General features: G+C 37.3%; 1 protein-coding gene across 2 annotated transcripts in view; it reads right to left on the bottom strand.

The window, feature by feature from the left end:
- Positions 1-27,089, bottom strand: part of LOC127411334 (inositol-tetrakisphosphate 1-kinase-like) — an 86,510-nt gene that overhangs the window by 39,659 nt on the left and 19,762 nt on the right. For both annotated transcript variants that reach the window (XM_051646847.1, XM_051646849.1), the window contains one exon: positions 11,045-11,069. In XM_051646847.1, the coding sequence (XP_051502807.1) occupies positions 11,045-11,069 (25 nt within the window). The remainder of the gene's footprint in view (positions 1-11,044; positions 11,070-27,089) is intronic.

The raw sequence follows: 27,089 nt of genomic DNA, 5'->3' as shown, positions 1-27,089 counted from the left end.
GCATTTTCTGTTTATATTAACCACTCTAGAGCTGCTATAACATAAATAATATTCCACTGCATTATATGCATTACCATGTCACCTTCACTGCCCTATGAATCTTACAGAGATCAACACTGAGCCCCTTTAAAATCATGCCATCTTTGTGCAGTCTTTCCTAATTAATGATAGCACTGTCAATAGATACAAATTTATTAAAAGTTAAATAGATTAAAAATCAATCAATCAATCATATGACTTCATGTAGAGGAATACTGAAAATGAAAAAAAAAAAAAATCTCTTTAATTACTCTCTGTTATTTGTTTAAACCCCTATGACTTTATTTCTTATGCGTAACGTAAAAAGAGATGTTTAGTGCTATGGAGTGCCAAGTTCTCATTTTAATATATGTAAAGATTTTCACAAAAAAATGATTTGCATTGCGGGCTGTTTCTCACCGAAACCTATTTCATACCTTCAGAAGACTTGGAATATAATGCATGAGTCACATGCCCATTTTTATGATACATTTTGTCCTTTTTTAAGCTTTAACTCGAGGCACTGTCCACTGCCTTATATTGAAAGCTTATAATGAATAGACGGATCGGAATATTCATGAAGATTTTTTTTTGTGTGTGTTCTGCAAAAGAAAGTAGTGGGCCTAATTTTTTTTTTAATAGCATAAGACTGCTCCAAAGATAATGTCTTCATATTATTCAAAGGAGTCACTTCCACTTCTCTGTGTAGAGACATCAGTTATTTATGATGCTGAGCGGCAACCGAGACAGAAAAGTAACAAAACACCAATGTCCACAGGCAGTACATGATGTGTGTGTGTCTGTGATGTCTGTGTGTGTGCATCTAGCTGATGGTAGGCTTTTTTAAAGTGCATTTCCATGGCTCTTCTTTGTTTAATATTATACAGTCCACAATCACAAGAAACCAAATAAAATTGGTGAGAGAACATCCAGTGGCCCCCAAAAAGTGGACACTTAAATGCCCCGGTAAGCACACAGAGAAGTTCTTCGTCATTCTTTGCTTAGAGCCAAAAAGAAGTTCGAAACAGCTGAAAAAAAACAACATTCTGTTTGCAAATATTTAGACACCCGCCACGCTGCCGAGGTGGCGATTAGAGGAGCATTTAAATAAGAGAATGCTCAAAACTACATGTAAAACATCAACTAATGTGATATTAAAATGTGTTATTACATCATGCCTCATTCTATGAGTAGGATTCACACAAGATCAGTAAAAGAAGCTTTATTAACTTCTCGATGATGATATGAAGTAATATATATATGCAGCAGACAATGTGTAATTCTTAAATATTTACCTTTTGCAAACATGGCACTATAGAGCGCAACAGTCTGCTTCAGGAAGTCAAAATCCCATTAATTTATCCCATAGACAAATACTGATAACGGATTTCATGGTAAACAACTACACTGCCCATGGTACAGCAGAGAAAGATCAACTAATATTTGTGTTTATCGGAATAATTCGCAATAAACAAACTATATTGTTTCTACAGTCATAATCAACAACCTAAAATCAATAGTTTTATATACAATGGCAGCCAAAAGTTTGGAATAATAAAGAAATTGGTACTTTTATTCACCAAAGTGGCATTCAACTGATCACAATGTATAGTCAGGACATTAATCACATTAAAAATTACTATTAAAATTTGAAAAAGTAGATCCTTGGCATTCTAGCTGTCAGTTTGTCCAGATACTCAGGTGACATTTCACCCCACGCTTCCTGTAGCACTTGCCATAGATGTGGCTGTCTCGTCGGGCACTTCTCATGCACCTTACAGTCTAGCTGATCCCACAAAAGCTCAATGGGGTTAAGATCCATAAAACTCTTTTCCATTTATCTGTTGTCCAATGCCTGTGTTTCTTTGCCCACTCTAACCTTTTCTTTTTGTTTTTCTGTTTCAAAAGTGGCTTTTTCTTTGCAATTCTTCCCATAAGGCCTGCACCCCTGAGTCTTCTCTTTACTGTTGTACATGAAACTGATGTTGAGCGGGTAGAATTCAATGAAGCTGTCAGCTGAGGACATGTGAGGTGTCTATTTCTTAAACTAGAGACTGTGGCAACTCAAAAACAAACACAAAAGGCAATGTTAAGCTGCATTTAACAAACCAAGTAGCTTTCAACTGTGTTTGATATAATAGTGATTTTCTAGTACCAAATTAGCAATTTAGCATGATTACTCAAGGATAAGGTGTTGGAGTGATGACTGCTGGAAATGGGGCCTGTCTAGTTTTGATCAAAAATTACTTTTTCAGGGAGTCACGGGCGCCATGTGAGGGTCGGACGTGTGAACTTCGAACTCTGTGCACTTTGCTAGTTTTAATACATTTTATGTCATAAACCGGTGAGATTCAATACTCTGATTGTTGACTGTTCTAGGAAGATATGTCAAAGAATTCAAAATTCTCGGGCTCTGGAGACATTACAAAACACTTACGTGCTCAAGCTGAAGCCGCTGAGGAGGCCGCAAGCATGGGATTCAATTTGGACAGTACTGTGAAAGAGATTCAGCGTCAACTGTTGAATATGTCAGCAATGCTGGCGAAGGTCGTTGCAGACTTGGAGGATCTTGCTGTAATACGTCGATCGATCACTGCCATGGAGACTAAATTCACTGTGATGGTTACAAGAGTGTCAGATGTTGAGAAACGGATCGATTATCTGGAGTCACTGGAGAGGGAATAAGCTGCTAATCCACTAGCGACCAAGACAGACTTGGAGCGTGTCTGGGAAAAGTTGGAAAACTTAGAGAATCTAAGCCGGCGAAACAACGTCCAAACTGTTGGAATTCCTGAAGACTAAGAAGGTCGAGATATGGTGAAATTTCTGGATGGGCTCTTCGCGAGTCTGCTCGACATAAAAAGGCCATAAGCTGGAAGTCGAGCGAGCTCACAGAGTTCCGGCTCGGAGATCCGCTGAGGAATCATCCGATAAAGATCTCGTGTTACACGAGGCGAGGAGTAAAGGAAGGCTTTCTTGGAAGAACCACAACATTTTCCCAGACTTTGCGAATTTGACGAGAGAAACGTGATCGATTCAAGGAATGCAAGACACTCTTACATCATCAACGGAAGGTCGCTTTGGTCTGATGTTTCTGGCCAAATTGAGAACAGATACTAAGGATGGCCACAAAATATTTACATGCCCACAGCAAGCGATGTCCTTCATAAAGTCAATGGAGTGAGTAGGTCAATGTGTGACACTTTCTATGCAGCCGAGTGGGCCTGACTCAATGAACATTCACTTGACCGTCTGAGGAAACTGGGCGCCTTCTTTGTTTCTTTTTGTGCTGGTTCCGCCTAGCGGCTGGAGTATGTTTTGTGGAGTAACACTCCTTCGGTACAGTTTGTGGATGAATCTGCATGTTCTTTGTGCTTATGCCTCCTATTGGTTGGAGTTTGTTTTTATAGATTATTTTCTGTTGTGTAATTCTCTCTCACAAAATTTTTACAGAAACACCGGACTTGAGCAATCCATCGGCAAAGTTGTTGTGGAGGCTCTCATAGGCGTACGTGGACTGTTAGAGTTTAGAGGGATGGACGCTGGTTGGCGCTGTTGTACGCGGAGGTAATGCGCATGTTTTTCTTTTTTCTGTTTGTTTGGTTCGAGGGGAAGTTTGGGGTATGACTGTTGCACTAATGTTGGAATGTGGTCTTTATAATTTTGTTTTTGCCACACAATCTATTTTTTCTAATATATCAAAATGTCAAATGTTATTATGAGTGGATTGTCTCTCTCCACGTGGAATGTGAATGGGTTGGGGCACCCCACAAGAAGGAGGAAGGTTATTTATTTTCTTAAACGTAAGAAATATGATATAGTGTTTCTTAAAGAAACACATCTTTCCCTGCAGGAAGCTGAAAAATTTGGGAAGATATGGGGTGGACATGTTTTCTTTAGTGCTGGCTCAAGTAAGAGCAGGGGAGTCATTACATTGATAAGTAAACATCTACATTTCAAATGTCTCAAACAGATTAAAGATAAATTAGGAAGAGTCATTATTGTTTTAGCAGACATTCAGAGGCAAAGGTTGATTTTGGCTAATATTTACGCACCTAACGCTGATGATCAGGGCTTTTTCATAGATCATGAAGGGATGTTGCAAGCCACTGGCACCCCTCATGATATAATATTGGGAGAAGATTTGAATCTATTGATGGACTCAGTCCTTGATCATAGTGAAGCAAAAGCCTCCTAGAGCAACAGTGACGCTACACAGGATGTGTAAAAAATCTTGGTCTTACAGATATTTGGAGACTTTTGAACCCATCTGGTAGGGACTATTCTTTTTTTTTTTTTAAATCAGTCCATTAGATTTATTTTAGAATAGATTTTTTTTATATATATATCCAAGTCCCTCATTTCATCTGTTGTTGATTGTTCAATTGGAAAAAAATTTGTCTCAGATCACATCCTGGTGAGTTTAAAGGTTTTGCCACATACGGAGAAAGAGAAATCATATAGTTGCCGCTTTAAATGTATCTCTGTTGCAAAATTCTGAATTCCAACAAATGCTAAAGGCTGAAATCAATGTCTATATGGAGACCAACTGGTCCTCAGTATCAACTGTGGGCGTGGCTTGGGAGGCACTTAAGGCGGTTCTTAGGGGTCGGATCATACAGTATGCCTCATTCACCAAAAAATCCAAAGCACGAGAACTTGTGGAGTTGGAAGGGAATATTAAAAGTGCCGAGGCAGAGCTGAAGCGCCGAATGTCATCTGATGGCCTCAGAGAACTGACCCAATTGAAATACAGATATAATACTATTTTGTCAAGGAAGGTGGAGTTTTGGCTATTCAGGGCAGGACAGACATACTTTGAGTTGGGGGACAAAGCAGGGAAGCTTTTGGCTAGATATATACAGCAGATAGAGTCTTTTTCTACCATTCCCTCAGTGAAATCTGCCGGTGGTGAAACATTTACCTCGGCCATTGAAATTAATAATGCTTTTAAAGAATTCAATCTTGATCTCTATAGTTCCACATCTTTGTCTACTGATGAAGATATTAGAAACTTTGTGGAACCATTAGAACTCCCTAAATTGACGACTGAGCAAAAAAATTCTTGATTCTTAGATAACCTTGGAGGAGCTTGACGAGGAAATTAAAGGAATAGTTCACCCAAAAACGAAAATTTGCTGATAATTTACTCACCCTCAGGCCATCCAAGATGTATCCGAGTTTCTTTCTTCATCAAAACAGAATTTAAGATTTCATTTCAGGCCTCCTCCTCTAAACAATGCAAGTGAATGTACTCCATTTCTTGACGGTCCAAAATGCATATTTAAGGTGCATCAAAATAATCCACACGACTACAGTCGACAAATAAAGTTCTTCTGAACCCAAACGATTGATTATTTTGAGAAACAAAACAATACTTTTTAACTACAAATGTTTGCTTCCGTACATCTCTGTGACGTGCGCTCATGAGAGGGATGACGTAAGCTCATTGGTAAGGTCACGCGTCACGTGGAGGAGTCAGCAAGCACGTCATTGTTTATTTTTATTATTATTATTTGGAAAAATAATTTTGTTTTTATTAAAACAAAAATATTTTATTGTTTTGAAATTGTTTTGGACTGTTTTGGTTTGTGAACGGCGCTTGGTCTGTGCAAGTTTCTCTTGTAAACAATGACGCACTTCCTGCCTCCTCCTCCACGTGATGTGTGACCTTACCAATGAGCATACATCATCCCTCTCATGAGCGCATGTCACAGAGATGTACGGACAATATAAGCATTGTTTTGTTTCTAAAAATAATCAATCGTTTGGGTTCAGAAGAACTTTATTTGTCGACTGGAGTCGTATGGATTATTTTGATGCACCCTAAATATGCATTTTGGACAGTCAAAAAATGGAGGACATTCACTTGCATTGTTTAAAGGAGGAAGCCTGAAATGAAATCTTAAAAGTCTTAAAATCTGTTTTGATGAAGAAAGAAACCAAGATACATCTTGGATGGCCTGAGGGTGAGTAAATTATCAGCAAATTTTAATTTTTGGGTGAACCTACAGGCAAGGCTCCGGGGCCAGATGGCTTTGCCGCTGAATTATTTAGATTTTACGCTACAGAACTGGCTCCGCTTTTGCTAGAAGTTTATACAGAATCATTAAAGAATGGAAAGCTTCCGCCAACCATGACACAAGCCCGGATCAGTCTGATTCTTAAAAAGGACAAAGATCCAAGCGAGTGTAAGAGTTACCGTCCAATTTCCCTGATTTAGCTAGATCAGATGGGATTTATTCGGGGCCGCAGCTTTTCTGATAACATCAGGCGTTTTATCAATATCATGTGGTCAGTGGTGAATGACCAGTCTCCGGTTGCTGCCATCTCACTTGATGCCAAAAAGGCATTTGATATGGTAGAATGGGATTATCTTTTTTACGATTTTGGAAACGTACGGGTTCGGGAATACTTTTATTGGATGGATTAAGTTACTTTATAGACACCCGGTAGCGGCGGTTCAAACAAATTAAGTTCAGATTATTTTACTCTGGATAGGGGCACCTGGCAGGGTTGCCCTCTTGCCCCATTATTGTTCTGTCTTGCCCTGGAACCATTAGCAGCTGCGATAAGAAAGATGATTTTCCAGGGGTGATGGCGGGAGGTGTGGCGCATAAGCTTTTGCTTTATGCAGATGATATTTTATTATTCATCTCCGACCCCACTAGATCTATGCCTTGCCTCCACAGAATTATTAATTCATTTTCTAAGTTCTCAGGATATAGAGTTAATTGGTCTAAATAAGAAGCTTTGGCCCCAGCTCTGACCCCAGCCTAACTGGGATATGTGAAAAAGAAGAATTTCACTGTATATGTGCAAATGTATAATGTGTGATAAATAAAGAAAATTATTAATTATTATTATTATGACAGCATACTGCCAAGTAATGGCTTTTCAGCCGGGTGCCTTCCAGTGGCCCAAACATGGCAAAAAGTATTTGGGCATTTTATTCCCAGCAAATTTGTCTGATTTAGTTAGAGTTAATTTTGACCCCTTAATAAAAAGGTTTCCGAGCGATGTGGGCAGGTGGGCTTCATTACACTTATCAATGATTGGGAAGGTTAATGTTATTAAAATTAACTGCATTTCAAAATTCAACTACCTGCTACAATTTCTCCCTATAGATGTCCCCCTCTCTTATTTCAAGCAATTTGATAGCATAGCGAAGTCCTTCATTTGGAATGGTAAGCATCCCAGATTACATTTCAATAAGATACATAAGCTGATTGACAAAGGTGGGCTAGGCCTACCCAAGATTTTGTTTTATTATTAAGCATTTGGTCTCAGACATTTGGCTCATTGGTTGCTTCCACCTGAGAGAGCCCCTCCCTGGTTTTGTATTAAACAGGAAGTTCTTGCTCCTATTTTGCCACTGCAAAACCTATCAAACTAAATGAAGAAGTTAAGTCACACCCAGTTATCTCGCATTTGCACATGAGTTTAATTCAGACATTTATCTAAAATGCTGCCTCGAGCTTATGGCTGAACCCAAAACTACGTATTAATAAATCCCCTTTCTGGGTAGCTCAGCAAGTAAAGACGCTGACTACCACCCCTGGAGTTCGCGAGTTCGAAAACCAGGGCGTGCTGAGTGTCTCCAGCCAGGTCTCCTAAGCAACCAAACTGGCCCGGTTGCTAGGGAGGGTAGAGTAACATGGGGTAACCTCCTCGTGGTCACTATAATGTGGTTCACTCTCGGTGGGTTGCGTGGTGAGTTGTGCGTGGATGCTGTGGTGGATGGCATGAAGCCTCCACATGCACTATGTTTCCACGGTAACACGCTCAACAAGCCACGTGATAAGATGCGCGGGTTGACGGTCTCAGACGCGGAGGCAACTGAGATTCGTCCTCTACCACCCGGATTGAGGCGAGTCACTATGCCACCATGAGGACTTAAGAGTGCATTGGGAATTGGGTATTCCAAATTGGGCAGAAAAAGGGAGAAACATCCCCTTTCTACTGGTCAGGGTGGATTGTGAGGGAGGTTAATATGCTCGGTAACCTATATGAGAGTGGAGTGTTGAGATCTTTTGAAAATATGGTTCAACATTTTAGGATTCCCAGATCTCAGTTCTTTAAGTATTTACAGCTGCGCCACCTGCTCTGTACTATATTTGGGAGTAGCTCACACCCCCCTAAAGTGGCAGATACTCTGGGAGAGGTGATTACTGCTTTTGGAAAAGGTCATGAGGCATCAGTGTATTACTCCCTGTTAATTCAGAGTATGAAGGATGGAGCTTTAAATTCTATCAAAAGATTATGGGAGAAACTTGGTATTGGAGGAGGGAGTGTGGGCTAGGATGTCATCATGCTTTAATCTTCCCTCATTCATGAATATTGACACTCTTCCCAGCCCGTGCTCATATTTGATGGGTCTCTTTTAGAAAATAAGCTGGGAATGAGTATAAAAGCATATTGAGGGGAGAGACACCATACTGTCTCTGGGTCTAATGAGGATCACTTGAAAATGTCCAAATAAGAGGGCTGAAAACTCAATATGATGAGCACTTATTTAATGATTCATCACATTATGCCCAGATGCGTCCATAAATGAAATACCCAAACAAGAGTATGAATAAAGTACTGGAGAAACTTCATGGACCAGTGCACTTGAGAGAAACAGGAAATGCACATGCTTTTAAATGGAGCCTCTTTTAAGCCAGCCTCAAAAGCAGGAGAATTAAATATGAATCATGGAACTTTTAGGAATGAAATGAGCCTGATGTTTTTTTTTATTTTTTTTTATTTTTTTATAATTACTAAAAAACTTGATGTGAAATTTAATTATGATGATTTACTCATGATTTACTCACCCTCATGCCATCCCAGATGTGTATGACTTTCTTTCTTCTGCAGAACATAGATGAAGATTTTTTTAGAAGAATATCTCAGCTCTGTAGGTCCATACAATGCACGTGAATGGTGGTCAGAACTCTGAAGGTCCAAAAAGCACATAAAGGCAGCATAAAAGTAATCAGTACAACCGCAGTGGTTTAATCCATGTCTTCTGAAGTGATATGATATGTGTGGGTGAGAAACAGACCAATATTTAAGTACTTTTTTACTATCAATTTCCACCTTTTACCAGCCCCAACCAGTAGGTGGCGATATACACGAAGAATGCATATTGCCAAAAAAACAAAAGAATGTGAAAGTTACCCACACCTATCATATCACTTTTAAAAGACATTGATTAAACAACTGGAGTCGTTTAGATTACTTTTATGCTGACTTGTGTGCTTTTTGGGCCTTCAGAGTTCTGGCCACCATTCACTTGCATTGTATGGACCTACAGAGATGAGATATTCTTATAAAAATCTTCATTTATTTTCTGCAGAAGAAAGAAAGTCATACACAACTGGGATGGCATGAGGGTGAGTAAATGATGAGGAAATTTTCATTTATGGGTGAACTATCCCTTTAAAGACTGAACTGTGCGCTTTTGCTTCATAACTTTCTTATTCATTTTATGTTGAAGTGTTTCTATTATGGATTTTTTTTCCCTACATACCAGGTTTAAATTAGATTTTGAATAGGCTACTTGATTTTCAATGTGGCCTTTTGAACTCCACTGAATGTGTCCAAGTCCATATGTGTGTGCTGAAGGGAATTCCAAATTTATATTCAGTTCAAGAGTCGTGTTTCTAAGGTACCGGAGTTAGTGGCATTAAATCTTTGAATGATACTCAAAGATTTGTTTGAGGCACTTAGTAGCAATTAAACTAGATATCCACATGCAGAACAGTATATTCTGCTTTGCTTTCCAAGTTATGTCTGTGAAATAATCAGTGCTCGATGGGTCTATGTTTGTGGTATAAGCTATTTCAGATAAACCTGCACCTAAATGGTACATTAAAACAAAACAATCAGAAGGTCTTGTCTAAGTGGTTCTTGGCCAGAATGAACTGCAATGAGCACCAGACTGTATACCGCAAGTCAAAAGCACTATTAAACACAGAGACTAAACTGTGGTAAAATGATTTGAAATGCTTGCGCTATTGAAGTTAGTCTGTGAACTTTAATATCTGAAGCTTTGATAACTCATTTTGATAACTTTTGATATCTCGACAATGTAGTCGGTAGGTGTAGCTTTACTGGTTGGGAGTTTGCTTTGGTCTTATTGTGGAAAAAGGTTTGATGCTTAAAAATGTTAATATTAGCATGCTTAACCGTAACAAATGAGAACAATTTGGGCTTAACTATCATAACATCTCTAATGACAACAAACTAGCCACACTTTCCATTTTCAATAATAAACTCAAATGGAGAAAGAGAGAGAGAGAGATTTTGTGTAGCATATTAATGTACTAAACACCTGCTTAACCTCCCAGGAATGGTGAATGAAGCCCACAGCAGTGAGATCCAACCATTTCATCCACATATTCACTTCATCTGAACACTTTTATACACTAACAACTACACTCCCTACACATCTTTATACCTCTACTACTGTAAACAATGTAGAATAGGTGCAATTCAGTAGCTTTAGTTTTAGTTTCATTAACATTGGGGGACTACAAATTAAAACTAAACAGCCAATGTGAAAATGCCAAATCAAAACCTTCACAGGGTGAACTGATTTGTAGCGATAACGTATAAACCTTTCAAAACAGACCTACCATGAGCTCAGATGTTTTCAAACAGTGATATAAGCTTCAGAAATAGCCACAAATCAGTAAGAATTTCACTTTATTTGTAAATGATCAGGTTAAATTGCCAATACTTAAGGAAATACTACATTACCCACAATCCTGAAGCAAAATCCACCAATCAGAGAGATTGCTGTTAACACGTAAAGGGGAATTGCATCTAGCATTCACATCTTTTTGGAATAACGAGATCATGTCCTTGGACTCAGAAATTATGTATTTTTGGCAACGCTAAACAAATCTATGGATGTCTTTATAATTGTTGAAAATATACTTAATCACTACATTAATTTTTTCTTGGGTTCTTTTGCAAAATATCAAACAACAAACAAAGCACCCCAGGCTAGCTAGGAAAACAGTTGAGATCCACTTACCTGAACAACTTCAATCCCTCTTTTCCTGAAAGAAAAAAAAAATATAAATGTTATTTTTAGCCCATGCCACAGGCTTTGACAAGAAATCAGTATAAACATGAAAAGGATATTAAATTCACATTTTAAAATTGAAGATATCACCATAGCAGATTAGTTTCTGACATGAAAATTAAGCTTGGATAAAAATATCTGTTGCCTAGCAACACAAAGTTGAGATCCAAAGAAACCCGGAGTGACTGTAGAAATCGAAACATTCCCACAGTCAGTTACAGCTGATGTGTCCTTAAACTTTTGCCAGTCACAGCATTCACCCTCCATCAACATCTATGTACAGTTGTAAAATATGTGAAGCCAGCACACAGCAAGGAGCGACTGTCATAAACCAGGCGCTAGTCCACATCAGACATTTCAATGTTTGTGATGATCATGTGATGGTTAATTAATATGACTTTTTAAACACTTTTTTGCACCTTTACTCACACACTGCTATGTTATGATATCGAAACACTTTTACTCTAACGCATCATTTGAAAAATTATACATTTTGTATTAGACACTATATAAGAGGAAGTCGTTTTTAATTAGGTATTATTTAAGTATTTAATTCAATGAAACAGGCATTATAATATGGTTAATACATAAACAAATTTTTATAGTTTTTTTTCTGAAAAATGTAACTATATCATGATATATATCGTTATCGTGATATAAAATTAAAGATTTCATGATATAAGATTTTGGCATTTTGTTTTTTTCATTTTCATTCAGTTTACTTTTTGTGGTGGGGCCAGTGTTGATGTTGGCACGGCAAGAGAAAATTTGAACAACTGGCACAACAGAAAAAAAAAGATTTTGCACAGAAAACGTGATGCAAATTAAATCAGAAAAACTAATTTATTTAGTTTATTTGTTACGCTACCCTCTTTAGTGACTTCATGAAACTGGATCCTGAAAGAGGATACCATTTAAAGTTTTGTAGTGGTGGGAAATCCTTTTGGGTATAGTAATTATATATATATTATATTATATTATATATATATATATATATATATATATATATATACACACACACACACACACACACACACACACGTATACACACACACACGCAAAAGTTTTAGGCACATAAGATGTTTCACAAAAGCATTTGTCTTAAGATGGTTATTTATATCTTCAGCTTTAGTGTGTCAATAGGAAATATAAATGTTAGACTCCCAAACATTACTTTTGCAAATAGAAAAGATTAGAACAGAAGAACAGGGAGCCCTGCAACAGATGTCATGGCCCCCATAGTGCCCCCCCACTGAACATCGTGTCTGTTTGAGATTACATAAAGAGACAAAAGCAACTGAGACAGCCGAAATAGATAGAAGAACTGGTGAATTCTCCAAGAAGCTTGGAACATCCTATCTGCCAACAACCAAGAAAAACTGTGTCCAGGTGTACCTAGGAGAATTGGTGCTGTTTTGAAGGCAAAGGTGGTCACACCGAATATTGATTTAGCTTTTTTTCTGTTTACTGGACTTTGTATGACATTAATTGATTAATGAAAAGTATTTATGGCATTATTTTTTAAGAAATCCTCACTTTGAAAGTTTTTCACAAGTGCCTAAAACTTTTGCACAGTACTATATATATATATATATATATATATATATACCGTGCTATTTTCTATTTTCCTGGTCAATGGCTGTGCCGAAGCACCGCAACACCCCCCCCCCCTTCAGATTGTACTGATATTCGAGTCCACTTGTGAAAATGTTTCTATTTTGCATTTTTCTAATTTAATCGTTTATTTTTCTTTAGAAATGATATTATCAGCATAACAGTTTGAGTAAATTTTTTTTGCAAAACCCAATGATTATGATACAATCATGATCCTGCATGTGAATTTTCAGAGCATCTTGTGTAAGTGCTTTATTGAAAGAAAACCTGTCCTTTTGTACAAAATGAGTTAACACAGTTAATGTCACAAATATGCTTATTTGATTACTGATCACGAAATTGTGTGGAATCTTAAATATTTCTTATTAATATAAAAAATTCATTGTAATCAAGTAATCACTAGCACGTAAGCAACAGCGAGAGAGGAGCAAGCTATTTTATTTATATGACATTTTTAGCACCTGCATTCCAGTTTACATCTTGATGTAATCCTTCATCATGATCACGCAGTGTGTTTTCATCAGCTGAATGGGAGACTAAAAACTATTAAATTGTGACGAGACTCGTGCTGCGTGTGCAAGCCATTCGCGCTTCACAAACCGATCAACTATTTAGCCCTTTTCAGTGAATCACACCTGCAAAATCCTAAAACTTTATTACCAGGTTTAATTTATATTTTGAATAGACTCAGATTTTTGAACCCACGATGTGGGTTTACGTTTTCTCTTTTAATTGTTTACTGTACTGTTAAGTGTGACCATGGTTTAAAGAGGGTGTACGTGTATGCTGGGTTGGAAATCTCAAGGATTAATAGTGGTGTTTTCCTTATTACATCACGTGTTGTTCTGAAAGCAAAAAGAAACATATGAAACACAGAATGTAGGCTGTCATCCACGCAGACTGACTGAAGTAAAGCGGGCGCGTTTACTAGCGCGGTTTACCGAAAGTGATGCGCTGCCGGCTCGTGATGTGCGAATGGCTTGCACGCGCTGCACGAGTCTGTTGGGTATGCTGCATTGTCGTCACATTTTAACTTTTTGTTTAGCCTCCCATTCAGCTCATGAAAACATGCTGCATGATCATGAGGAAGGATAACATCAAGATGTAGATTGGAATGCAGGTGCGGAATTATACAAATAAAACAGTCTACTCTGCTCTTGCCGTTGCTGGCATGCCAGTGATTACCCCTCCGTGTGCCAATGCTGGCACGCGTGCCATAGGTTGCCGACCCCTGATATATAGGTTGGGAAATTTAACGAGTTAATTTCTGCGATTAATAGTTTTTGTTTAACGCATTAAAAAAAATGTACGCAAATAATGCATTACCCATTTTTTGTTTTTTTCCCCCCTACCTGAGCCTTTTTGAGATGGGAGAAAGGAGTCTCGAGTTGTTCCTGGCAGGCTACTCAGCCTTACTGGCTCCATATGTTTAGGAATAGTATGGGGGCAAGGTAATGCTGCCTGCATGGAACAAACAGAGGCACCTTTGTACAATGGGTGAAATGCCACTAATGTTTTCCCCACTTTCTGTGGCTAATTGGCGCACACACACACACACACACACACACACACACACACATATATATATATATATATATATATATATATATATATATATATATATATATATATATATATTATATTTATATTTACAGGTGGTACATGCTGGACACATGACTGCACATCTTAACACAGAAACTAATTGTGTGGAGCAGTGCATGTTTCGTTACACATGACGCATGTCCTGGGCATTACAAACAGGGGAGCGGATTTACTGTACGGAGAATGGAGACTTCACGTGAACCAGGCGTGCGAGAGATACGAGCCTCAAAATGCGCAACAACTGTCGTCTGAACCAGTTTCAAAAGCGGAACTGTGATAGAGCATGTGCGCGTGATAGAGACTGAGTGAGAAGAACCTGACCATTCAGTGAGCTGCAGCCATGTGTACCTACTTCAGGTACCTACCTAAAAATGGCAGCCAGAGATAACAGTTTTGAGATATTAAATTTCAGCAAATTAAACTTCAACATTCAATATGTTTTATATCTGTATGTACAGTGTCTAATAATGCATTGGCAATGTACACTTAAGTTTCTCTTGCCAATAAAGTTTGATATGAAGTGAATCTGCCCATTTGATACTACTATTAAACAATGTCCACTGGAAAACACCAGAGGAATTTGCCCAAACTGTAATAACATCATGTCCAGTGATTTTGTGGCATGTGTACATATACTTGTATCAAATATTAATACCTGTAAAATTGTGTCTAATTCGCAAAAACTCAATCCGCAAAAAATTAAAATAAATGATGACTAACCAATTTCTTTGAGACCAAGTATAAAGTAAATATATTTAAAAAAAATCTGTAATGTATCTACACATGTAGGTGGACCCATCGACTAGTTAATTTTGAAAATATGTAGTTTTGCACATCCCTATTCTCAATCCACGTCAGCTTGGTTTGAGTGAGGATATTCTGCCAAGCATAAAGTGTAAATCTAACAATGGTGTTGTGAAAAACGAGACGTATAGTTTTTGACTGAACTAGGTCACAATGACATACCACGGCCGCTGGATTTAGTGATATGGATAGACGTAAGTGGGGCTCAGATATTGTTGCTAAGTTTAATTCTATTATCTATCTGAAGCATAATATTGGAAAGAGAAAGCAAAACATAGTAAGCACGATAACTTTTATTTTGACTACGATAGAAAAGAGGGTAAAAGCAACATTCCACAAGAACAATGAGCTCAGTTTCATGCATAAAATACTTCTTAATAAAATGTTTCTTCGTCAATCACCCAGACAAGAGCAATGATGCCAATAATGCAACTATGCCAGTAACCTTTAATAAATTTGGCTTTGTTAAGCTTAAAATACTTTTTTTTTTTTTTTTATTGTCCCCTGCAATAGAAATAATACAGTAAACCCATGCAGCAAATATGTAGTTGACATAAATATGCATGAACTTTTTTTAATTCAACATCAGGATTTCAGGTTAAAATTGAAATGTATAAAAGATACTACAGATTTTTGTGCGGTAACTGGTCACGATTTCTTTAAAATTTAGCTTTTTACTAATAGTTGTGTGGCGTGGCAAATTCATTATTAACGTACAAATATTACAATGTAGATTCTCAATGTTATAAAAAATTTATATATATATTTATATATATAATTAGGGTTATCAAATCAATTAAAAAGAGCAATCGAATTAATTACATGCTATGCCAAATACTTAATCGTATATCAATATTTTCTGTGCAAAGCCTCCAAATGATGATAATTTGGAAACACTTTACAATAAGGTTCTATTAGTTAACATTATTTACCTACATTAGTTAACATGAACTAACAATGAACAATACTTTTACAGCATTGATTAATCTTAATGTTAATTTCAACATATACCAATACATTTTTTAAATCAAAAGTTGTATTTGTTAATGCATTATGAACCATTGTATTTGTATTTTGCAATTATATTAACTATCATCATCAAAGACTAATAAATGCTCAGGGCTCGACAATAAGGACTGCTCGATGGCCCGGGGCCAGTGTGAGAGTGATTCGGGCCAGTTGTTAGAACTGACACTTGCCCGATCGGGCCAGTGCTGCATTTATAACATAAGTGCAAGAAAACAACAAGTGAGAGAGCACAAAAATTACACTGAGCGAACCAAGTATTCTAACCGACGAGCGAGCGCGATTCTATTTAGCTCGCAAAAATGCGTGAGCGCATAATATACTGGACATGCCACAGTCGCATGCAGACACCGAGCGCACTCTCCTAGCACTGTCCTCGCTCTTTTCCAAGTGTCTTAGCAGCAGTTATTAACAATGTGTAGAAAAAAGAAAAAAAAAAAAAAAAGAAAAACACAATGAATTTCGTAGCGGAATTGCACGTCTTGTGCAACATTTTAAGTATCCCCGCACATTCCGTGTTCACAGTGCGTGAAATCCCCACATTTTTCGTTTTTACATGTTGGTGAAAAGCAGTAATCCACACACTGGAACACAAGAAATCAACAGTTTCCTTCTATAGGACTGAAAATCCATGTCTCTCCGTGTATATGTCTCATCATCATATCTCTCTTTGCAGCGTAGAATGTTTAACATGCATGTGCTCTCGTAAAGGGACAGAGCGCAAGTTTTATTCCCACTGTAAAAAAAAAAAAGCAAATTTTCTCTCATTAATTTGCCTTTAGAGATGAAGTGCCAAATGAGACGTAATAAACTTAAACCCCAGTTATACACGTGTCTGGAAATCACGAGCTGCTCAATATCCAAAATGTAAGTATAGATTTAATTAGGTTAGTTTCAAAATGTAATCATTAATTCAACATTATAATGGCGTTTGATATGAAAAGAAGCAAGATCATTATGGCTATTATTATCAGAGCTGTTTAGCAGCAGGGTGAAGATGAATATTCAAAACTGACTACTTCATATCATCCTCATGAAACACCAGTTACATTTCTCATTTTTGGACCGGACAGGTATTTTTGTTTTTGTGCTTTTGTATATCAGTCAGTGTTGGTCTTTAGGTTGTCTGACTTCGTTATATTCACATTCTTAATTCACAGATTAGGTCTAATATCTTCCTAATGTATATGACACATCACAACCGATTTGGTGGCAAGTCTCTTCTCAGGGATTCATATGTTTATTACATTCAGCCAATAATCACATATTTAACTCAATGACTAAATCTTTGATCCTGTGTGTGAATACACTACACATGGGCAAAATTTGCATGACAGCATGACTAAACGGGTGACCGAAAACCCGTCATCTGCACAACAGAACTCTTCACTTAAAAACTCATGTGTAAATGGCATGACGGCTGAGGTTAATATGATGTATTTATATCTGTAAAGCGCTTACATGGGATTACATAAGGCATAAATCATATCTTGCAAATTATAAATGTGATTCAGTTTGGGGGGGACATTGTCTTAAAAACATAATATATGTAAAAAAGAATTATCTTTGGACACATTTTTAAAGCCATAATGGTAAAAACAGCTATTTATAATTTTTGTGTTGGGGCCAGTGAAAATTTTGGCAGGGCCAGTAAAAATCTGAAGCACTAGCCCGACCGGTCCATTAGAAAAAATCCTTAGCGTTGAGCCCTGATGCTGTTAACAAATATATTGTTTGTTGTTAGTTCATGATACCTAATGCATCAACTGATGTTAACAAATGGAACCTTATTGTAAAGTGTTGCCGATAATTCAAAGACATTACATTATGGCAGAGAAAACCACTGCATAGACAACAAAAAGTCCACAGCAATCCATTTGACATTCGAGTTGAGGTTTATGGACTGTTCATACAGGAAACATTCATGTTTTCCATCTGTTATACGATTTAATTGCTTGTCTGTGTACAGTACACATGCATCAGATGCACATCTTTGGCCGCTGCATTTTGAGTCTTGCTGTTTTACAGCATCTCAGCTCGTAAACAGATACCATTTTATTGGCGTTGTTTTTATATTAAATCGCACTAAATTTACTCTAATAAAAATAAAAAACACACACATAATGGAATGGCTTGATGAAAAAAAAATTTTTAACCAAAAAAACAAACAAACAGAAAAAACAGAAATCTTAAAAATATATTAGGGCAAAGAACTTGTGTGGGTTTCAAAGATAATGTCTCTGCTTCACTGAGCATATCACACACCTGGAACTGCAGATATGAGCACATGCGATATGATCTACCACTACCGCACACACACAAGTACATTGACCGTAACAGCTTCCCTAAAAATATGATTCATACATCAATATCACAACTGAACTGCTGGTCACATTTAGACACAGAAGTTCAGTGGTTTCTAGCTAGTCAGTCAGCTAGACTATATCAACACTATATACAGTATTACATATCTGTCCATATCTGTATCTGTCCATCCTTTAACAGGTTTGTTCAATAAATATTAAACCAAATCTGCCTTAAACCTTAATCTTAATGAACAAGACAACAGAACCTAGAGCAATACAGGAAGGAGTTCTCTGAGAGCACAATCATGACCTCTCATGACCTCTGTTTACCCTCACAGCTGTGAGTGGACACAGCTCATGAGTTCTGCAGGGAATTCCACAACCATCAACACACACACACACGGGCAGAACATTCATGGTTACCTAAAACACCAACCGCTTCTGTTTTACTCTGATGTTGCTATGCTTCCCTTGTTGCCCTGGTTACAATGAAACTTAAACATGTACATGTATATCAACATATCCCTTATCAGAATACAAGGTGGAATTTTTTATGCAATTCAGATGAGGAACATTTACAGCTTTGAAATTGTAAAAGAAATGTTGCACCTAATTGTTATTAGTCCATGTACATGTACACAAAATACAGTCCAGGTCATGTTTAGAAAAATCGTAACATGTCCAAACAAGAAACTATGAAAGAAAGCAATGGGGTAAAACACATTATAAAGACACTATTTTGAGCTGACGCGATGTGACAAGTTTCCAGCAAGTGGACAAGTTTCTGTCGCCACTGAACAGCCAGTCAGGAGATATCTGATGTTGAATGGACAGTTATGAAGAGCTGAATATTGGACCTGGCTTCAGAAGATTAATGGACTACTTTTGTAATTTTATGGTTCCTTTTTTTTTTTTTGAGCTTGACAACCCCATCCCCCATTTGCTTTCTTTTTATAAGGAAAGAGCAGCATGGACATTCATCTGCTTTTGTGTGATTCATAATGACATGAGGATGAGTAGTACTTCATTTTTTGTTATATTATTGCGTGAACTTTGCTTTTTTAAACTCCAGCGACAGACAAATCTGTGATGTAAGCAATTCACATTCACATTCGTGTTAGAGAAAGCCTGCAATACATTTGTGGTGAAATGTGACAAATGTGACAGGTGTTCAAGCAGTTATCCCGAACACTACATTGACCTTCCCTTAACCTCAGATTGCCTCTGGATAGCACAAGTAATTTGATTGAAGAAGTTATGAAGGGATTACCATTTTAATCCACAAAACATTTTTAATCTGGGGTGTTCTGATTGCCATGTAATCTGAGGAATCTTTTATGAAGTTTAAACATCTATGACTCATATTTTATTATAAAAGATATAAATACCTGATTGAAGGAATAGTTCAATCTCCCCCACCAAAAAAAAAAGAAAAGAAGTATCTCTCATCATTTACTCACCCTCATGCCATCCCAGATGTATTTGACTTTTTCTTCTGCAGAGCACAAAGACTTTTAGAAGAATATTTCAGCTCTGTAGGTCCATACAAAGCAAGCGAATGGTAGCCAAAACTTTGAAGCTCCAAAAAGCACATAAAAGCAGCATAGAAATAATCCATACGACTCCAGTGGTTAAAATCCATGTGTTCAGATGTGAACACATGATAGGTGTGGGTGGGAAACAGATCAATATGTAAGCCCTTTTTTTTTTTTTGGTGATTAACATTCTTCGGGCATATCGCCACCTACTGGTCGTGGATGGTCAAAGGTGGAGATTTATAGTAAAAAAGGACATCAATATTGATCTGTTTCTCACCCACACTTATCACATCACTTCTGGACACATGAATTAAAACCACTGGAGACGTATGGATTACTTTTATGCTGCCTTTGTGTGCTTTTTGAAGGCTTCAAAGTTCAGGTCACCATTCAGTTGCATTGTATGAACCAACAGGGCTGAAGAAATATACCTTCATTTGTGTTCTGTAGAAGATAGAAAGTCATACACATCTGGGATGGAATGAGGTTGAATAAATGATGAGAGAATTTCCATTTTTGGGTGAACTATCCCTTCAACTGATCTTCCTGAGTTTATAATAGTGTGGATTAATGGATTAATTGATAGACCAATGCTGTACTATGTGACTTACACAACAGTAACAATTCTGCAGTCATGAGGAAGCAGCAAGTTAAAGAGACAGCATAATAATGCAGTGGAGCCAAACCCTCACTTTACCATCTGTGCCCAAGACTACTCTGAATTGAAATCCATTTGAAAAAACTCACAGACTATGTTTGGAATTGCATATTACCATTCTACTCTTGATATTTCTGCAGTAAGTAGGTATGACGAGGAGGAGAGTGTGGCTGGGCCGTGAGGACGGATGCCCGGCGCCTAGTTGTCCTAATCAGTTGGGAGGAGGATAAAGACGATCCGGAGGCACCAGTTAGAGAGAGAGAGAGAGACACACACGCAGCCGAGAGAGAGAGTGAGTGAGTGATTACTGGGCAATTTGATAAAATTATTATTATTATTATTTTCAGATTGCATGTCACCGCTACAAGAGGTGGTTCCATGTGGCATCCCTTTCTATGTCAGACAAGCAGTTCAACAGGGCTCAAAAGGTTGACTGGAAGTGCTGCCTATGTAAATAAGTGTGAATTCCTGTGGCTCCCACCCACAATCTGTCTAAACACATACATAAATAAATAACTGTACACAGTTCCCTGTTTTGTGTGTACACTGCAAGATATATCAGTATCATACAATTACATGTTTTCGAATTGACCTTCTGTTTTCAAAAGTAATATTCACAGCGATTTTAACGAGATATGCACCAATGCACCGATCCACCAATACTCACCTTTTCAAATGGATCAGGTATCGGTCAAATCTGACCAATCCAAATTGGACCATACTGTGTGTTAGTCATGGTCGTTATACTAGTGGTCAACCGATATGATTATTTATTTATTTTTAAATCACAGATGCCAACGCCGATATCAAAAGAGTAGGGTAGAGTGTAGGATGATGAAATGCTGGTATGTGTAATGCAATTTAAAGGGATCATGACATGCTCTTTTTTTAATAATTGTATTATCTTCTCTGAGGTCCACTTATAATGTTAGTAGTTTTTTTGCACCAAAACAGTCATAATTGAGTCATATATAATCATTTTCCACCCTGTCTTTGGCTCTCTGTCTGAAAAGCTCGGTTTCAAGGTCTCTGGCCCTTTAAGACTTCAATGTAAACGTCAACTGTTATGATTGGTTAACATTGTGCAGCCCTTCCAATACAGCCATATTTGAAACTCAATCTGAAGAAAATGAACAAACTCCACATAACACTATAAAAGTTTATTTCAGGGTTAACACATAACATACACCCTGAATATATTAAAATATTACTCAAGCAGCACCATAAACTATCAAACAGTCATGATATATGAAATATTGATGAATTAAATTGTTTACTTACATCTTTGTGGTCCAAGTGTTTTAAATGCCCCATCTTTCAATAACAGTTCCTTTGCTAAGCTTGTGCCATCAAGTTAGCTTGACGTTGGATGTTCGATATTCAGAAATAGTTACAAATTTAGGGACCATCTCTAAAGTTACATATGACATTGGTGTATGCATTTGAAGCACATCACCTACAGTCACAAAAACAACTGCAAAGTGTTCATCAAGCTGTCAACAATAATGCACATCTTTTAGATTTTTCATATTTATTCAAATAAACGGTCCAATCATATGTAAACACTGCTATGTATGTCCCTACTCTAAACTAAACAAAAATATGATATTTTGGACCAAGCTGTTAGTCAGCGCTCTCCAGTATCATTTTGAAAATTGTAAAATTGAGAAATACAGTTGTGCTCTAAAGTTTGCATACCCTGGTAGAAATTGTGAAATTTTGGCATTGATTTTGAAAATATGACTGATCTGAAACTGTCTTTTATTTAAGGATAGTGATCATATGAAGCCATTTATTATCACATAGTTGTTTGGCTCCTTTTTAAATCATAATGATAACAGAAATCACCCAAATGGCCCTGATCAAAAGTTTACATACCCTTGAATGTTTGGCCTTGTTACACACACACAAGGTGACACACACAGGTTTAAATGGTAAAGATTAATTTCCCACACCTGTGGCTTTTTAAATTGCAATTAGTGTCTGTGTATAAATAGTCAATGAGTTTGTTAGCTCTCACATGGATGCACTGAGCAGGCTAGATACTGAGCCATGGGGAGCAGAAAAGAACTGTCAAAAGACCTGAGTAACAAGGTAATGGAACTTTATAAAGATGGAAAAGGATATAAAAAGATATCCAAAGCCTTGAAAATGCCAGTCAGTACTGTTCAATCACTTATTAAGAAGTGGAAAATTTGGGGATCTCTTGATACCAAGCCAAGGTCAGGTAGACCAAGAAAGATTTCAGCCAGAAGAATTGTTCAGGATACAAAGAAAAACCCACAGGTAACCTCAGGAGAAATACAGGCTGCTCTGGAAAAAGACGGTGTGGTTGTTTCAAGGAGAACAATACGATGATTCTTGAACAAAAATGAGATGCATGGTCGAGTCGCCAGAAAGAAGCCTTTACTGCGCCAATGCCACAAAAAAGCCCGGTTACAATATGCCCGACAACACCTTGACAGGCCTCACAGCTTCTGGCACACTGTAATTTGGAGTGACAAGACCAAAATAGAGCTTTATGGTCACAACCATAAGCACCATGTTTGGAGAGGGGTCAACAAGGCATATAGTGAAAAGAATACCATCCCCACTGTGAAGCATGGTGGTGGCTCACTGATGTTTTGAGGGGTGTGAGCTCTAAAGGCACGGGGAATCTTGTGAAAATTGATGGCAAGATGAACGCAGCATGTTATCAGAAAATACTGGCAGACAATTTGCATTCTTCTGCACAAAAGCTGCGCATGGGACGCTCTTGGACTTTCCAGCATGACAATGACCCTAAGCACAAGGCCAAGTTGACCCTCCAGTGGTTACAGCAGAAAAAGGTGAAGGTTCTGGAGTGGCCATCACAGTCTCCTGACCTTAATATCATCGAGCCACTCTGGGGAGATCTCAAACGTGTGGTTCATGCAAGACGACCAAAGACTTTGCATGACCTGGAGGCATTTTGCCAAGACGAATGGGCAACTATACCACCTGCAAGAATTTGGGGCCTCATAGACAACTATTACAAAAGACCGCATGCTGTCATTGATGCTAAAGGGGGCAATACACAGTATTAAGAACTAAGGGTATGCAGACATTTGAACAGGGGTCATTTCATTTTTTTCTTTGTTGTCATGTTTTGTTTTATGATTGTGCCATTCTGTTATAACCTACAGTTGAATATGAATCCCATAAAAAATAAAAGAAATGTGTTTTGCCTGCTCACTCATGTTTTCTTTAAAAATGGTACATATATTGCCAGTTCTCCAAGGGTATGCAAACTTTTGAGCACAACTGTATATTTTGAAAGAATGATGTTCTATCCCTCCTGTTGGTGTTCCAGAGACTTGGCATAGATTGTTCAAATCTCTGGATCCTTAACGATTATTTTCTTAAGAATAAAATGACAGGCTTTGACATTGTCCAAGTTTACTAGCCTGCTCATCAAGTTTTTTTTTTAAACTGTCAATTCAATACAATAAATTTTCCTAATAACTTTTACTGTAAGTAGCAAGCATCTCACAATCATTAAGTGTAAAGTGAGTGAGATATGTAGTTTAAAGACAATAATTACCATATACAAGATATATAGGAAGTTAGGAGGCTATAATGCTGTAATGCTTAATGTGATCCTGTCCATCATTTTGACTCGTTTAACACACTTTTTTCCACACATTTTGTGTTTTATGCACTAAAGCAAAAAGGACAATGTTGGCTTTCTAATGATATTATTAATATTATTATTATGTTTCTATGGCCTGTAAAGGTAACAGAGAGAGCACAATGCAGCACATTCATTTAAATTGACTAACATAATGGGTCTCTTAAATAAAAAGATTCACAACAACATTTACTGTTTGGATTTTGTAATAACATTTGGTAAACATATGGTTTAAAAGATGAAAATAAAAACAGCATAAAACACAAAAATATGTTTTGGTCTAAAATTACATTTCTACATGAACTTGCTTTAAGAACACTTTAAGAATATTTTGGGGGCCTTTTTGTCTTTATTGGGGTAAGGATAGTGGAGAATTGACAGGAAATTATAGGGTAGAAGAGTGGGGATGGGATCGGGAAAGACCCTACAAGCCAGAAAACAAACCCGAGTCACTCGTGATGCCTTTACATCCCATGTCATGAGCGCAGCCCACTAGGCTCTAACACTGTCCTTTAAGAACAATCTTAAAAAAGATAAGAACTCACCTAAGATTTTTATTTATTTATTGGGAGTACTTCAAGATGAGAAGAAACTGTCTCTGTAAAAATGACTGGGTGGTCATAAAATGGAACGGAGGACAAATTAACCATTCCACACAACAACACTGGGACAGCCGTGGAGTGTTTGTCATGCAGGTTGGTTTTCCTCATTAAATTGTGCATGAAGAAAAACACAAGTTCTCATAATACACTCCGACACAGTTCTTATACATTTGTGGGGCAGAATGTTGATTTGGTTCAGAACCTTGGTGTGCACCTAGACAACAAACTAGAATGGAGCGGGAAAATGTAGGCTACATACAGGAAAGGTCAGAGCAGACTCTACTTTATGTGGAGGCTCAATGTTTGCAACAAAATGTAGAGTATGCTATAGGGCTGCCCCCGATAGTGGGCGCAGAAAAAACTCCACAGAAAACCGATGAACACTGGTATTACCGCTGGTTGGATGCTAGGTGGTACGATGGGGTAATTTTCATTAAGCAGGGTTAGGGTTAAGCCTACACAACAAAGCCAGACACCTTGATTTGAAGCTTTGAACTTTATTTATTTATTTATTTTAAATAAAAATTCAAATGAAACTGGAAAAGAAATAAGTGCAATTAAAATGTGTTTAACTTTTTGAAAGATGGTTTTACAACAGGTGTGAAGGGCAACATCTCTCTGGAAACTAACCTACTTCATCTGTGCATTCTCAACCGGTCGGGTATTTCGTTATCCGGGAAAATACATCATGTGTGTGAATACATTTGTTTTGTTCCCTCCTTCACGATATATATCTCGATATATCCAATTACATCGGCAACCCCTGGGCTGAAGGATCGGTGAATATTCTTGCTTTAGTGATTTCGTATTGAAAATTAAATTATTAATTTAACTTAAATCAAATACATTTCTAAATTCAAATTGCACTCCAAACGAAACGGAAAAGCTGATACATATATATATATATATATATATATATATATATATATAGATACACACACACACACACACACCTTTCCATTTACCGTCAGGTAAGTATCTGTCTAAACATGCAGGCGGAAAATTAATTGCACAAATGAAGAAATAAAAACAATTCTAAATGTAAAAATAATAATTATAATGATGATAATACTCACTGAAATATGAATCATGGTTCGAGGTGAACGTGTTTTTGTATTATTTTATGTTTTAATCACAGATGTTTTGGCCGCAGAGCGGTCACAATGAACTGCTCTGTGGAAATGAAGCGAACTGAACTCAAAACACCTCCTGAGCTGAGATATCGGAGGTCATTTGCAGCACTCAGACGATACTGTTCTTGCAACAAAACAAAAAAATCGCAAGACAGAAACAAAGAGTGAGAACCTTTTTAGATGCGCATTCCACGAGACTGCACGCCTCCGTACAAACAGCGTGTCATACATGCGCATAGACACTTTTCTGTCATCTGTTCTTAATAATATAATAAAGTGTGTTTCTTCAAGTGTGTGTCTGTATCTATGGGCAAATTGTTTGTAATATTAATTTGATAATAATAGCTTAATAATAATAATAATAATAATAATAATAATACTACATTAATGGGAAAACGAGCATCAGCTATTGGCGATCACTCTGAACATCGTCGATCCCCGAGATCATCGTCTTTCGGCACAACCCTAATGTGCATTTCTCTCTATAAATTAACAAAATGCTTGGACCTTGCTGGTTTTTCCAACACCACATTCAGAATCATTCCTGCTTTTGCCGATGTCCTTGCGGCTCGCTTCGTGTGTGCACTTGTAAAATTTCTATTTTAAAGGCTCATTATTACGGTTTAGTATTTCTCTGTAATGTAGAACAGTGTTAGCAATGTTACTTATAACATTCTTTCACAGCCCTGGAACTCAAACCATTTTCTGATGCACCCCAATATATCTAAGTAATTAAATTAATATCATAAACGTGCGACTAGTCGACTAATTGTTTAAATTAACGCCTACTAGTCAACTAGGAAAATCTTTGGTCCGGGGCAGCCCTAGTATTCTAACAGTGACCTTAAATAATGAATCTGATTTATGGATTTAGATGTATGTGTTTTTTTTTTTTATATGTATGTGTGAGTGTGAGTGAATGAGTGAGTGAGTGAGTGAGTGACTGACTGACTGAGTGAGAGAGTGATTATTGGGCAATTTGATAAAATTATTATTATTATTTTCAGATTTAATGTCATCGCTGCAAGAGGTGGTTCCATGTGGCATGCCTTTCTATGTCAG

This window comes from Myxocyprinus asiaticus, chromosome 20 (genome assembly GCF_019703515.2).
Source record: "Myxocyprinus asiaticus isolate MX2 ecotype Aquarium Trade chromosome 20, UBuf_Myxa_2, whole genome shotgun sequence".
Classification (NCBI taxonomy): domain Eukaryota; kingdom Metazoa; phylum Chordata; class Actinopteri; order Cypriniformes; family Catostomidae; genus Myxocyprinus; species Myxocyprinus asiaticus.
Note: the sequence above shows the minus strand (reverse complement) of the source record. Positions and strands in the feature narration are given on the sequence as shown.